The 16,790-nt window shown below is 39.4% G+C and overlaps 1 protein-coding gene across 3 annotated transcripts in view; it reads left to right on the top strand.

The window, feature by feature from the left end:
- Positions 1–16,790, top strand: part of TOP2B (DNA topoisomerase II beta) — a 112,511-nt gene that overhangs the window by 36,357 nt on the left and 59,364 nt on the right. For 2 of the 3 annotated variants that reach the window (XM_075922030.2, XM_025190305.3), the window contains exons 1-4: positions 2,821–2,892; positions 5,820–5,993; positions 9,869–9,959; positions 16,197–16,260. In XM_075922030.2, the coding sequence (XP_075778145.2) occupies positions 2,836–2,892; positions 5,820–5,993; positions 9,869–9,959; positions 16,197–16,260 (386 nt within the window). In that variant the 5' untranslated portion in view covers positions 2,821–2,835. Of the gene's footprint in view, positions 1–2,820; positions 2,893–5,819; positions 5,994–9,868; positions 9,960–16,196; positions 16,261–16,790 lie in introns of those variants that run through there. The other variant, XM_006134319.3, reaches the window with a different exon arrangement.

Genomic DNA, 16,790 nt, shown 5'->3' on the forward strand with positions numbered 1-16,790 from the left:
TTCAGTCTTCCCTCGTAGACATTTAATTGTTGTTGCTCTTCTCTGTACTGTCTCCAGTTTCTCTAAATTTTTCTTAAAATGTATCCAGAATAGGACACAAAACTTCAACTGAGGCCAAATCAGGGCAGCATAGAGCAGAAGAATGACTTCTCATGTCTTTCTCACAACACTCGTAATAATGCATCCCAGAATCGTGTTTGCTTTTTTTTGTAACACTGTAACATTTCTGACTCATATTTAGTCTGTGGTTCACTATGACCTCTAGATACCTTTCTGCAGTATTCTTTCCTAGAGAAGCGCTTCCCATTCTCTGTGTGAAACTGTTTGTTCTTTCCTAAATGGAGTACTTTGCATTTGTCCTTATTACACTTCATCCTATTTACCTCAGACCATTTTTCCAGTTTGTCTAGATCATTTTAAATTTTGACCCTATCCTCCAAAGCATTTGCAACCCCTTCCAACTTGGTATCATCTGCAAACTTAATAAGCGTACTCTCTATGCCAACATCTAAATGGTTGATGAAGATATTGAACGGAACTGGTCCCAAAACAGACTCCTGTGGAACCCTACTTGTTATGCCCTTCCGGCATGACACTGAACCATTAATTAATTATGCACCCACTTTATAATAGCCCCATCTAGGTTCTATTTCCCTAGTTTATTGATAAGGTGGTCATGCGAGACCATATCAAATGCTTTACTAAAGTCTAAGTATACCATGTCCACTGCTTCTCCCTTATCCGCAACATTTGTCATCCTATCAGATAGGTTTACCATGATTTACAAATCCATGCTGGCCGTTATCTGTCACCTTATCTTCCAGATGAATTCCTTAATTATTTGCTCTAGTATCTTCCCTGGCACGGAAGTTAAGCTGACATGTCTGCAGTTTCCTGGGTGGGTCTTATTTCCCTTTTTACAGACAGGCACTACATTTGCCAGTCTTCTCGAATCTCTTTTCCAGTCTTCTGGAATCTCTCCCAACTTCCATGACTTTTTAAAGATGATAGCTAAAGGCTCAGATACTATCTCTATCCGCTCCTTGAGTATTCTAGGATGCATTTCATCAGGCCCTGGTTACTTAAGGCATCTGACTTTTCTAAGTACTTTTTAACTTGTTCTTTTTTTATTTTAGCTCCTAAAGCTACCCTGTTTTCACTAACATTCACCATGTTAGGCATCCCATCACCATCACTCTTCTTGGTGAAAACTGAAACAAAGAAGACATTCAGCACCTCTGCCATTTCCAAGTTTCCTGTTATTGTTTCTCCCTCTTCACTGGGAAATGGGTCTACCCTGTCCTTGGTCTTCCTCTTGCTTTGAATACATTTGTTGAATGTTATCTTGTTACCCTTTATGTCTCTAGCAAGAGTGAACTCATTCTGTGATTTTTGCCTTTCTAATCTTGCCCCTGCATACTTGCATTATTTGCTTATATTCATCCTTTGTAATCTGACCTAGTTTCCATTTTGTATATGACTTTTTAAAGATTTTTAGATCGTGTATGATCTCCTGGTTAAGCGAAGGTGGTCTCCAGCCATACTTTCTGTCTTTCCTGCACAGTGGTATAGTTTGCTTTTGGGCCCTTACTAATGTCCCTTTGAAAAACTGCCAGCTCTCTTCAGTTGTTTTTCCTCTTAGTTTTGTTTCCTGTTAGACCTTACTTACCAGTTCTTTGAGTTTACTAAAATTTGCCTTCCTGAAATCCATTATCTCTATTTCGCTGTTCTCCCTTCTACCATTCCCTAGAATTATGAACTGTGATTCCATGATCACTTTCACCGAAGCTGCCTTCCACTTTCAAATTTTCAATCAGTTCCTTTCCAATTGTTAAAATCAGACTAGAACAGCTTCTCCCCACTAGCTTTTTCAACTTTCTCAATTTAAAAAAAGTTTTTTCCAGTGCCGTTCAAGAATGTATTGGATGATGTGTGCCTGGTTGTGTTAGTTTCCTAACGTATATCTGGGTAGTTGAAATCCCCCATCCTACCAAATACTGTGCTTTGGATAATTTTGTTAGTTGTGTGTGTTTTTTTTTTTTTTTTTTTTTTTTTTAAAAAGCCTCATCCACCTCTTCTGGCTGGGTAGGTGGTCTATAATAGACTCCTAGCTTGACATCACCCTTGTTTTTTACCCCTTTTAACGTAATCCAGAGGCTCTCCAGAAATCTCCTATGTCCATCTCAACCTTAGTTCAAGTGTATACATTTTCAAGTATTAGTACCTTTTTATATTTTTTGTGGGGAGATGCATTCTTTCTCTTTGAAAGAGTTTTAAGATAATTCAAAAAAGCTATTTTTGTTCTGGAATAAGAACTTTCACGCAGGAAATATGCCAATATCACTTCGCTGGATTCTGTTTATTAACAATTTCTTGATTTCGAGCAAAAAGTTGCAATTTTCCAGAAATTGCCAATAAAAGAAGGCTGGTTGGGGCTACAGCTTGGGAAATGCTGGGACATACCTTTTCTGTCCGCATCTCTCCAAAGTGGCATGCGACCACTGCTCAGCATGTCTCACCACTTCCTTCTATGCCTTGAGGCCAGCAAACCTGACTATAGATAGAGCATGGCAAATCCATAGCTCATTTTTGTGGATGCAGATATAAATTTTGATAGAAATGTAGCTGTGTTAGTCTGGTCTAGCTGGAACAAAAAACAGGACCGTGTGGCACTTTAAAGACTGACAAGATGGTTTATTAGGTGGAAGCTCATCACCTAATAAACCATCTTGTTGGTCTTTAAAGTGCTACATAGTTCTGTTTTTTGTTTCTGATATAAATTTTGTATCTGCACAGGACTCAACCTGTTGCAACCAGAGTAGGACGCACTGGGAGATGCAGAATCTGGGATCCTCATGCCAGGGCAGTATACAGCCTGGAGAGCACTGTGAGGTACTGTGCCGATGTGGGCCCCCGGGATTTCAACTCTCCAAAGAAAGTACTGGCATCTGGATTACAGCTCCATTTGCTGCTGCTGTATTCCCTTCCCTGCCTGCAACACTAGGGCTTTGATGAGTGATCACCCCCAGCTGCTAAAGCTCCAGGCACAGCAGACCTGAGCCACTAAGCGGGGATTATTAGGTAGTTGTGGAGGAACCTTAGTTATGCATCCATTTCTGGCAAATGTTACCATTAAGTTAATATCTGGTAATATAATTATTAAACTGGATCAACGACATATAGGTTTAACGATGCCAGTATAATGGAACTTTCTCATACGGAGAGGCCCTTGTGTTTATTTCCAAGAATCTCAAGATCCCAGTAGAGCATGCATATGCTTGAAACACTACAGCAACAGAGCAATCATCATGCTGTTGTGACACTTCAGTGTACACTTTGCGTACACTACCATATAAATCACATCTCCTTTGTTGAGCTCTTACAGGTTATGACCATTAAGTGTTAAGTAATTGAGAGAGTCTCACTGGGTATTATAATTTAACACTCGGTCCTGCTTCTGAGAGGTTTTACTGGGATCACATTATACTAGTTTTACATAAAGCTGGCTGAGTGAGCCAACAGGGATTGTTTTGACCAGAGGAGGATTTCCTGGGTGGCATAGAAGTGGCAGAGTAACTGGATGCCATCCCTTTTCATTGCCTTTGATTTGGGGGCATGGCTGGAGAGCCATTGTCTTTGACTCTTTTGGTTTAGGATAGTTAAGTGTAAGTTAAAGCAGCCACTGCTCCTTTTTGTAGGTCTGGTGGCTGCTGAATCATAGGTGGGAAAAGGCACAAAGACAGTGTGGTAATATCTGGTTCAGGGGTCAGCAACCTTTTCAAACCAAAGAGCCAAACTACATGAAAATGCAGACAAATGGTCAACCAAGGGCCATACAAGAATGCCCATTTGCATGTCTGAAAAGATACAACTTAATATTATTGATAATTGACAATGATTAATGATAGCACAAATGAAGCATTGTACTCAGACTTTATTTAATGGGACTTGTGTTGCTGCATCTTTTTGCACAGTTCTTTGAAGTTTACATCATAACTAGTCAAATCCAGCTTCATGCACACATTCAAGCGGACTCCTGTCAATCTTATGGCAGGGGCTGGGGATGAGGGGGTTCAGGAGTCTGGGTTTGTTGGGGTATGAGGGGTTCAGGTGTATGATGGGCTCAGGGTTGGTTTGTGTGTGGGTACAGGAGTGCTGTGATGCTGTGGCTAGATGGGGGGCTGGGCCCCAATTGGGGGCTTTTTGGCCAGGCTTCATTTTTAAATTTAAATATTATGTCCAACACACCAGGTTTCAACATTGTCTTCATTTATGTCAGAGGTGTGGAACCTTTTTTGGGTCGAGGGGCCACTGACCCACAGAAAAATCAGTTGGGGACCACACAGTGAGAGGCCCCTCCCCCAAATCTCCCCCAAAAGACCCTAAAAATACCCCAACTCTCACTGATATGACCCCCAACTAAAACACTGCACTCCCCTGGTTCTCCTGAGGGGAGGAACAGGGAGGACTGAAGTTCAAGGCCTCAGGTTTATTCTCATGGGGTACCAAGGTTAGTGAATTTTGTGGGTCCCTCTACGCCAAAAATGAGGCATTCAATATGCGGGATAGGGCTGCCAGTGAATGGGATAGGAATGGGATTACAGGATCTGGGCGGGAGGTGGAGTATAGGAGGGAGTGAAGGTGTAAGGCCTGGCCAGGGGGCAGAGGGTGCCTGGACAGAGAGCCATGCAGCTTGTCCCCAACTTACGAACGAGTTGCGTTCCAAGCACTTGGTTGTAACTCGATGTGTTTGTAAGTCGGACTCCATTCATTTAAATAGGAATGCACTGTTCATAAGCGTGGATCGTCATTTGTAAGTTGGGGCTGCGCTTAATGGGAGGCTGGTCGTATGTAGATGCGTTTGTAAGTCAGGAACTGGCTGCATTTGGCTCGCAAGCTATAGGTTGCCAACCTCTGGTCTGATCTATCCTCCTCAGTGTAGCTGTGGTTTAGATTCATAGCCTAGGTGTTTGTATTGGTAAATTGTTCAGAAAGAGATGTTTGCTTCCGTCTATGTAAATTTCCTTCCTGGAATCACTCACACAATCCTACTCCCTTCTTTCTTCCGTCCCTACCTTTTTCAGAAAACATGCTGGTTGACCCTGTTTATTGATGCTTTTTGTAACTTGGATGCTAATTTCTAAACGTATTGTAAAACTTTACCTGAAGTTATTCCTGGTTATGTACTTGCATATAGCTTCTGACTTTTAAAACAAACTTTGTGATTGTGAATATTCTAAACACTGTACTCAGATGAACAGACACTCCATTCTTAACCTGCGTATTATAATTTTTAACAATTAGCTTTAATAAAATACCAACAGTTGCTTCTAAGATAGTGAGTTGGCTATGAGAGAAGACTGTTTCATAATAGTTGTAAACGTGTATTTGTGTACATGGTTAACCAATAAGGCTGGGCTCATTGGTTATCCCTCATGATTGTATGCAGTCTGCCTGCCTGCTGCCTCTGTATCAGGAGACTGTGCACACATGTGGGGAGCCAGCTCCTGTGGAGCTGCCTGCCCCCTGCACTGCTGCCTCTGATAGGCAGCACGAAGGGGAAGCAGGTAGGAGCCCTTTCAAGCTGGCTTCCTGTGCATATGGACTCCCATAGACCCACTTGTCCCCCGCTCTGCTGCCTCTGTAACCTATGTGATATGCTGAATTATTTCTGTAACCAGAGTTCTGAGTTCAAGAATTGAATTTGAAAATAAATCTCAAAATTAATTAAAATCTCAGTCAAGATTTGTTTATAGCTTTAGAGTTATAAGGATGAATAAATTAGATTGTAAGTAATGTGCCTCATTCTTTTTTTTCAGACTCTATTTGATAACCAGAACAATGGTTCAAAAAAAGAAGAGTCCGAAACTATTAGTAAAAATGATTCTTCAAAGAAGATGTCAGTTGAGAGAGTTTACCAGAAAAAGACTCAACTTGAGCACATTCTCCTCCGTCCTGATACTTACATTGGATCAGTGGAACCTCTAACTCAGGTGTGTTTCCATTAAATTTACAGCTTTACTGGTATTCTGTCATTTTAATAAAGAATAAATAATAAAGTGTGGCTGATAAACAAATATTTACACTTCTTACTCCAGAATATTATGTCAACCTTTTGTAGTGTGTTTACATATGCATGGAAATAGGGTAGGAGAGGTATTTTTTTAGCAGTATCTGGTGCTTTTGAAACAACTATGCTGAGAGAATTTTGTAGATCTCAAGTCCAGTACATTGATAGTGTTTGTTTGTTTTTTTGTTTGTTTATGTTGTTTTCTTTGGGTGCCTGCCATATTCACTACTTAATGAGTTACCTATTTCCAGGGGTGAAAGGAATTTAAATTTCTTACAGGTACTGTCCTATTGCAACCAAAGTCCTTGCCAGCTCTTTAAAATAGCTCCCTGCTGGCTTTTGCTGAAGCTCAGCCAGTTCTTGCTGGAGCTGTGCACCAAGGTGCACCTGCTTACGTTCACCTCTGCCTACCTCATTTTTAGATAGAAAATAGAAAAAAGATTCCTCATAGTAGATATACACATTTGGCTAGCAAAACCTCTTTCTGATGTGTTGAGTTCTTTAAACAATGTTGTACAGCCCAGGGTCCTGTCACCAAACAGGAAGCTATTGGAGCTTTATTATCAAGCTCTCCTGAGCTCATCTGTAAATGATTAAACTTAGAGAGTAGTATTACCAGGACAGATAGACAAGTTCTCATTGGCATCCCAAATTTGGTATGTAATATTTTTTAATCCATTTCTATTTTGGTAGTTAGATTCTAGAAAAGATCACTTTAAAAGAAACTAACACCAAATTAGTCAAAGATGCTAACAGAATTACAATTCACATAACCTGTTGACATCTACTTGGTGAGCAGAGAGAGTGCATGTTTTTATTAATTATTTGTAGTACAGTCATGCTCAAAGGCTCCACTCACATCTGGCCCTATCGTACAAACACATTGTAAGAGACTATCCCTGTCCTGAAGAGTTTACAATCTAAATAGCCTAGGGTATGTCTACACTACCACCCTCGTTCGAACTAGAGTGGTTAATGTAGTCAATCGAAGTTGCAAATGAAGCCCGGGATTTAAATATCCCGGGCTTCATTTGCATCTTGCCAGGCGCCACCATTTTTAAATCCCTGGTAGTTCGGACTCCGTGCCCGCGGCTACACGCGGCACGGAGTAGGTAGTTCGAATTAGGCTTTCTAATTCGAACTACCGTTACACCTCATAGCCTAATTCGAACTACCTACTCCGTGCCACGTGTAGCCGCGGGCACGGAGTCCGAACTACTGGGGATTTAAAAATGGCGGCGCCTGGCAAGATGCAAATGAAGCCCGGGATATTTAAATCCTGGGCTTCATTTGCAACTTCAATTGACTACATTAACCACCCTAGTTCGAATTAGGGTGGTAGTGTAGACATACCCCAACATAGATAAGGGCAGGATAAAGAGATGGAATATAAAAGCAGAGTAATTGTCAGTAAAGGTCATGTTAATTCCTTTTTGCTTTTAGTGAATAGGTAGGATGAATAAATAGCAATGGAATAGACAAGACAGAGGAAAGGGGAGAAAAAGACATGGATGGGGGGAGAGAAAGGAAGGCTGTATAAAGACCTGAAGAATGGGATTGAGCCTAGCATCTTGAAGATTGTGAGGAACTGAATAAGAGGTCATTTAGAATAACATCCTAATTCTAAATTGAAGAGAGCGGTCTGTTGATATTGGGGGAGTCTGGTGCAATGTGAGGGCAGGCTCCTGCCATGGGAGTTTTGTCCTCAGTTGATGCTGTTATACTTCCTCCAAACTTATAGGTCTGGGGGTAGGGCCAGATGGGGCCTGATGCACTTGACATCTTTTCCCCTCAAAACACTGTTGTTTGATTCAGGAGTCCAGTTGGATTTTGTTTTTGCCACCAGTGTTGCTGCTGGGCTCACCTGGGAGAGTGTCTTTTGCTCTTTGGGATGATGCTTTACTTTTCAAATTGCACGTCATTGGATAAAAGAGCTATGAGAAGTCACACTCTCCTAATGTAGTCAAGCATTGTATTAAGATATAGAAACTGCCATATGTTCCAGTATTGATTCTTTTGTCAAGTATTAAAACAAATACAAATCCTTCCCTGAAGACATGTGCTTTGGGAAAGGAATCTTGTCATTCTAGGGGTGAGGAGGAGAAAGAGCAGCATCTGCCTCAGAAGTTCAGTTCCTCCTCCAAAGCTAACCCAAGTATAGTATATTGTTATATAAAAGTTGTTTTCTTTCCCCTGAAATGTTTACCACTACTGATAACTTGCCAAAGGATCCTCAAACATGGAAACACAGAGGAGAGAGAGAGTGTTTATCTCACCTGCTATATTTCTTTTTTTTTTTTTTTAAAGTTTAAGACCTACATTTGACTGAATGTTAAGTGTAATGTGTGGAATAAATATCCCTAGATAGCTCTATGCAATTTATGCTTGCCTACTCTGCAGATACACATACATAAATATACATAAGTATCAGTATGTACAATCTAAGTGTTTGAATCTCTGCACATACAAGTGTAGTAATTCCATGTTTAGCACACTTATCAGTATTGATACAGGTTTGGGAATAATGTCACATGGGTTTCATATAGTAAATGGGACTTAACCTGAGCCAGGTTGATTAGTTTGGTTCTATCCATTAGCTTCATGGAAAAGTAGAAACTAAAATAGCATTCTAAAATAGGAAGAAAAATTAAGTAAGACAAACTTTTTATTCTGTCTGGAATTACAGATGAGCTCAGGAGAGCTTAATAATAAAAATCGGCCATTTGTAATAAACCATTTTTTGTGCCAAATTGAATGGAGACTGACTTTCATAATTGTGGCATAAGTTCAAACCAAGTGAATGGAAAATGAGTGTGACTTAAAAAGTTTTGTCCTTTTTTATGATTCCTAAGTTAATATCCTCTATCCAGGTAGTATCTGAAGAGTGTTGTTTGGGAGCAGTAACTTAGGGTATGTCTACACTTGCCCCCTAGTTCGAACTAGGGAGGCAAATGAAGCATACCAAGTTGCTAATGAAGTGTGGTATTTAAATATCCCGTGCTTGATTAGCATATTCACGGCCGGTCGCCATTTTAAAAAGCCGGTAGCCTGAATTAACTCGCCGTGTGTAGATGCAGTAGTCCGATCCAGAACCCTTCCCTCAAATTAACTGTTACTCCTCGTGTAATGAGGAGATGCTGTATTAGAGGCAGCAGCATGGGGCGGCAGGCGGGAGCTGGTCTGCGTGGGTAGCAGGTTTTGGGGGCTCCTCAAGAGTGGGACTTGAGCACACTGATTTCCAGCCCCACCCCGGGAATTGTTGTCTAATCGTATATCCACGAAGTTTTGATGCAGTTACACGATTATTCAATTAATTGGTATCTAACATCCTTAGTGATGAGCATGTACATCAATATAGGAGGAGGCATTTATAAGTTCCCAGTACAAAAAGTAAATAGCTGTAGTAGCTTATTCATGTGGAAGTGTAGATTTACCTAACATAATATAACTAAAAGTCCTGTGGCACCTTAGAGACTAGAAAATATATTATATCATGTGTTTTTGTGGGTAAAACCCTCTTCATCAGATGATTTGGAATGGAAATCGAAGAATCCAGAAGCAGAACTAACATGGCTACCCCTCTGAAACTTTCTAACATGTCAATCAGTTGGTTACAAATGCCTAAAATTATAAAAATAGAAAGAATTACTGCTTTTTTTTTTTTAACTTTAAAGCGCTGACTGGTTTAATCTCAAATAAGATTTGTGATGAAGATTTGTAAATAATCCATGACACATCAACATGAATATTTATTTTTGAACCCAAGACAATAAGTATTTTTATTTTGTTTATATGTAGTTAATGTGGGTTTATGATGAAGAGGTCGGGATGAATTGCAGAGAAGTTACTTTTGTTCCAGGCTTGTACAAAATCTTTGATGAAATTCTTGGTAAGTATTTTTAAAAATGATTATGTTCACATTTCCTACTGAAGGTTCTGAAAACACTTAACAGTAAAAGCTTTGTTATCTGGCACTTGTACATCCAGAAAACTTGGTTAACTGGCATTGTCCCCAGCAACTATACCCCTGCATGCCTGATTCCTGCCTGTCCAACTGGCTGGCTTGATAGCTCCAGCCGTTGTGGGGTTTCTGACAGCTGGGACTGCCAGCTACCTTGATTGTCAGCCATCTCCTTCCCCCTCAGCCTGCCTTGAGCTGTCAGGAGCAGGGTCTGCAGGAGGATTCCTGGGCTGCTGGCCTGCTCGTCTGCCTGCTGCATAGGGCATTTCTGTGGCTCGGGGGAAAGGGAAGGGTCGCCAGTTATTCCCAAGGGGACGAGGATTGGTCACTGGTTTCCTCCAGGTACAGGGCTGGGGTAGTTGCAGAACTATAAGCTTGAGTATCCCACACGTTCAATTAACCAGCAACACATGAGTGCCACATAACAAAGCTTTTACTGTACTACACACACAGATATTTCATTCACTTCTGAAAAGAAGCCATTTAGAAAATGGTGGTGAGGCAATTTAGGAAGAGGGACTATAATTTCAAGAAGGCAGAACACAAATACCCAAGTTTTACTTTTATTATGATGCTGGAATCAGTTGCTAAGGAATTTTTTAATAGAAAAAGTGACCATGACTTTAGTTTTACAACTGATTTTAAAAGAAGAACCATCCAGCTGCCTTATGCGCCTACCAGCCAGCTGTCCAATACATCTACCACTATGGTTCAAAGTTGATTCTGTTTTGACTTGGAAGAGTACCCCCCTTCTTGAATTACCAACACTGCCTCCTACAGTACAATGGCATGTCTTAGAAATCTGATATGCAAGCTTGTGACTCAGCATGACCTTTCTCATCCTGACATTTGACTGTATAACAGGCACAGCTATTGCATGCTTTGAGCAGTGGAAGAATGTAATTTCCCATCATTAATGCCTCTGCAGAGGTAATAGAGCTAATTCTTTATTTGGTAGGTGATTTTTAAGGTCTTGAGGTTGGCAGTCATCTTTCCATGTACCATGTGTGAATAGAAGTCAGTGAGAATTGTGCTAAGTACTAAGGCTGTCAAAGCAATTAAAATCATTAATCACAATTATGCACTGTTAAACAATAATAGAATAGCATTTTAAAACCATTTTTTAATTTTTTCTATATTTTCAAGTGTATTGCTTTCAATTACAACACAATACAGTGTACAGTGCTCGCTTTTGGTTATCAGAGCACAAATGTTTGTAATATATAAAGAAATAGTGTTTTCAGTTTGCCTAATTCAAGTACTATAGTGCAAACTCTTTATCATGAATGTTGAACTTACAAATGTAGAATTATATAAAAAAAATGCATTCAAAAATAAAAAAGTGTAAAGATTTAGAGCCCAGATTCCACTCAGTCCTAATTCTTGTTCAGCTAATGGCTCAGATAAACAAGTTTGGTTATAATTTGCAGGAGATAATATTGCCGGCTTCTTATTTACAATGTCACCTTATACATCAAAAACTGGAAATGACTGAATTTATTTCTATGCAAAATGTATTCCTCAGGGACTCTACAATTTAGGATCACTGCTAATCAAGCTCTTATGACAAAGTATAATCACACTGTATTCCAAAATAAATGAATTTATTGAATACCTCCATCAGATGAAAGAGACCAGTTTTCAAGCAATTATTCCTCAGGGTAAATTCCTGGTAAGGGCAACATAGTAGGTTTCTCTATAAACTGCTATATATTGTTACAGTAGTTGTCATGAAGAGAGCGACCCAGTAAATACCAGGCAACACAAAGATTCTAGCCTGCTCATGCTGTTCCTCCTCAGAGACATTATCAGCCCCAGAGGAAGAGACAAAGGGTACAGAAACAGAACATCTTCCCTACAATCATCAGCATCCTAGCCATCTACATGTAAATAGCAATTATGAGATTTTGATCGAAGCCCTGAGTTACCGCCCCCAATTTCATTTTCTTCAACAGCCAAATCTTCTCCAGCAGCGTATCCCATTCTGTCAATCCTGGAAGTGTATAACCATGTACGACTGGGTACCATAGATGATCATCAAGAGATATTTAATCCACTTTTTCTCCTTTCTCGCTTCTCTGCCCTCCCTTAGAACCTCTCTCATAAGCACCTTTTATGTGAGGAAACAAAGTGCCTCCTAAAACTAGGTGCTATAGAACCAGTTCTGACCAACACAAAGAGAAGGGTTTCTATTCCAAGTATTTCTTGATACAGAAAAAGAACAGTGGTTGGAGACCCTTTCTAGATCTAGGGTTTCTCAACAGATTTGTAGAAGTACAACATTTCAAGATGGTTACCTCTGCAGCAATAATCCCATCTCTGGACTAAGGTGACTGGTTCTTGGCCCTTGACCTATAAGATGTTTACTTTCATATCATGTTTCATCCATCTTAGAAAGATTCACTCTGGGGCAGGATCGCTTCCAATATCAAGTGATCCCATTCAGCCTATCATTGGCACCCAGGGTCTTCTCCAGAGTCTTCTCAGTGATGCTGGTACAGCTTTGCAACCAAGAAATAATTGTATTTCCATATTTGTATTTTTATATTTGCATGATTACCTGCTCAAAGCACATTCTTTTGATGCATTGGCAACCACACAAAAGACAATGAACCTATTGTTATAGCTGGGACCACAAGTAAATACTCAAATCCACTTTTACCTCAGTAAAGCAACTGGAGTTCATAGTAACCAGTCTGGATGCAAAGGCTCTCCTCCCATCACATAGATTCAGTATTTTAGCTAGTTTATCAACAGCTCATGCCAGTCTTCAGAAAGCACGATCTAAACAAACTTCTGTCTATGTCCTTGACAGTAAAAAAACCCATCCCAAACCCAAAAACTTCTCTTCACCGGTTGCCAGATCCTCACATGTGTGCAGAGGTTCACTTCATCCAGCCACTTCTGTGCCAATTTTAATGATGGATGTATTCCTGCTGGGGTGGAGAACCCATTTGGATACTGGCATAGTTCAGATGGTTCCTGTTGGAATCCATAATGTTTATCGACCTACTAGTGCTCAGAGTAGTTAAATGCCTTCTCTCGCTACCTGTTGATTCTCAAAGATAAGCATGTAAAGATTGACATACAACTTTGCATGTATGTTATACATAAACCTCCATGGAGGGCAATATCACTTTCCTTATGTGCTGAGGCAGTAACATAATGGAATTGGTGCATTTGTCATTGGATTAGCATCTCAGCAATTTTCCTCCCAGGAATTCAGAAAGCTATAACAGATATGCACTGTAGAAAATACTCTGAAGATGACCAACAGGAATAGACAATATTATCCTTTATAATATATTCAGACATTGTGGAACTTCAAAGATAGACCTCTTTCCCACAGGCAAGAACAAGATATGTCTTCAGTTCTGCTACAGAGTAGAACATGGTCCTCACTCTTTTGAAGATGCTTTTCTCCTTCAACGGACTAGACATTTTATATGCATTTCTTCCAATTCTGCTAATAGTCAATGTAAATAAACAAAATAAAGACAGCAAAGACCAGAGTTGTTGTTATAGCTCCAATATGGTCAAGACAGACATGGTTTCCATACCCTCTTCAGCTGAAAGTCTGCCCACCACTTATTTTACATCTTCTACATCTTCTGTCTCAATATGTGGGCCAGATTCATTCTCCAAACCTGAAATTTTTCCACCTGAAAGCTTGGTTTCTCAATGGTTCCAGAATATAGAAAGTAACTGTTTTGAGCAAGTAAAGGAAATTCTGTTGCATAGCAGAAAAACAACCACACACAAATTCAGAAATGGAAGAGATTCCAAATCTGAGGTGATGTAGGACAGATTATTACTACATGCTCTCCTGTATCCGTTGTGCTAGATTATATTCTAGTATTGAAGAAATTAGGGATATTTCTGTGCTGGGTGAAAGAAAGTACATCTCATTGGTCTTTTTGTATCTGTTCATCCTAGAATGAAAAGATTGCCTAAAGGCACAAGTAAACTCTACCCTCTAATCAGAGAACCCATGTAACTGTGGGACTGTAACCCAGTCTTAAACAGTCTTACAAGATCTCTGTTTGAGCCCAGGATCACTTGCTCATTTCTATATATCTCTATGAAAACCACATTCTTAGGCGCTATCATGATTGGAGTGTGGGAGATAAGGCCCCTAATGGCGTGTCCCTCCTTCATGATTTTTATAAGGTCACATTACAGCTCCAATACCTAGTTTCTACCAAAAAAATCTTCAGTCTTCCACATGAATTAACGTATCTACCTTCCATCATTCTTCCCCAAACCTCATCAGGATAAAGGGGAGTCAACACTGCACATGCATGATACCAGAAGAACATTAGCCTTTCATTTGGAAAGGATCAAGTTATTCCAAAAATCTGAGACTATTCCCCTCAAGGATGCCATTTTGGAAGGGGAGAGCTACAGCCACTCATACTGGGATGCTGCTTGCTCTTCTTCCCGTCCCCTCATGATCAGGGATCAAGGGGAAATTATGTGGCTTGCATCACTTACTCGTCTGGCCCCTCCACTCATGAGCTAGGAGAGAGAAATGCATGCAAGCTCCATAGACGATTGTGAACCACTGGTCTATATAAAAATATCACAACATTACAATTGCTGTAATTGTGCATACTTTTTAATGAAACTTCCTGCTTGATGGTCTTTAACCGGAGTGCTTGAAATGAGTCTGATTTCATATTGTACTGGAATATATCAATTAAAATGTGTGTTTTGTTTTCCTATGAGTTTATCTTTCGGTCCTTGGGGGTGTTTTTTATACCTGTGTTGTCTGATGAGGAATATTCTGAAAATTACTGTGATACAGCTGGTCTCCGACTCACGACAACCTCCACTTACGACCATCTGCACTTACGACCAAAGTGATTGTAAATGCTGTCCCCGATTTACGAACATGATCCGTGCTACGAACCGCGTGTTCGCCATGTAACTCAATGGGATCCAAGTTACAAACACTTCGAGTTATGGCCAAGTGTTTGGTCCGTAACCCGTTCGTAACTCAGGGACCGGCTGTATATGTTTTCATGTTTGATGACAAACAGAATTTCTGAGCCCCGGTGCTTTTAGATGACACAAATTTAGATGTAGTTTAATATCATGATCAAGTTTTAACTTCTTTATCACCTCTCTTTATAGCTATTCTGAATTAACTCTGTTTGGAAACAATCATTCAAGCCCTTTAAAAAGAATTCCCCTTTAACTTGAGCACAAGTTCCACTTACGGTGACTTGCAGGATTAGGCTTACAGTGCGGAATAGGCATATGAGCATTCTTTGAGAGAGAAACTAATTTTGTGATGCATCTTATATGTGTGTTTTAGTTAACATTTTTAGTAGTTCTAACTTCTCATGTTAAGAAAATTCAGAACATAAACTGAATTTCCTACCTACTACCCTTGATTTTATTCAGTTGCTTTGCTCAATAAAAGATAATACCTCACTCACCCTGTCTCTACTAGGAAAACAATAATTTTAATATAAATGTACTTAATTATCTATCCAAAACAACATTGAGCAAGAGTTTGTCTAGAACCTAAATTAATATGCTGGTATGAATGCTCACTTTGTGCTGTCGTCACCTAGACTATTAAATAATTGTAAATGTAACTCCTTACACTCTTAGGCATTGTACAAAATACCAATTCAATCACAAGTGGGCTTTGGTATCAGCTATGGTAATACAAATAGAGCTGATGAATTTTTAATTTGTGTTTGTTAGAAATATTCTTCTCCAAGAGATTGTTTAGGGATTTGAGGCCAGGGGGAAATAGTTAATCATGAGTGAAAGTACAATACAAATTGTAGTAAGATTCCATAGCATTGCAAAAGGTAAATAATGAGGATTGAGATGAACAATGTTTGAATTAATTATGAAAATGGGCTTGTAAAATATTCTTTTGTGTTTACCTCTAACAGAGCCTTGTTGTTTGAAATAGAATAAGTAATGGCAGGAAGTCTGATTGAATCAAATTTTTTCCTTCAGATGGTTTATAAGAGATCTAGTTATATTTCCTGATTTCAGTAAGAAAGTAAAGAAAATGTCAAAAGAGTTTCTCAAACATTTTCTGTACATTGTAACATGTAATTGCGTGTCCATATAATTAGCTTTGTAGAGCAAGTAACTGCTTGTAATATATTGCCCTAAAATTGTTAATTTGTTTCATAGTAAATGCGGCTGACAATAAGCAGAGAGACAAGAATATGACCTGTATTAAAATTTCTATTGATCCGTAAGTACAAGAACTTTTTGCTGTTCTTCTCTGAATGGGAAATTGGATTTGATCTTTTTCATAAAGAGTATATTCAATGAAATTGACTTTTTTTTTTTATTGTACTGAAAGTATTTACTTTAGCTTTATATTTGAAGGAGAAATTGTTCTGAAAATGTGAAGAATTATTGTCACCATTTTGAATTTAATATAACATGTTCATTTAAGCCATCTTTTAATACATTTTGAATACAGAATGGATAAAACCTGAAACAATCTAAACGTCAATGTTGAGGCCAAATTTGGCAGTATAGAATTTTGATAGCTGTCAAGGCTGTTCCCCACACTTGGCACTTCAGGTTCAGAAGGTGGGGGGCCCACAAGAGACTTTAGAATACCCTGCCACTAAAGGCTTCCGTTTTAAAAACTCCCCAGGTTCAGAGATTCCATGACTTTGGATCGAACCAATGCCACTCAAATGCAAAAACCCTTTGAGAACCCAGAAAGACACATTTGAGAATGTCTTCTTGTGGGGAACCCTCAAGATCTTT

Source organism: Pelodiscus sinensis, chromosome 2, assembly GCF_052426305.1.
Source record: "Pelodiscus sinensis isolate ZL-2025 chromosome 2, ASM5242630v1, whole genome shotgun sequence".
NCBI lineage: Eukaryota > Metazoa > Chordata > Testudines > Trionychidae > Pelodiscus > Pelodiscus sinensis.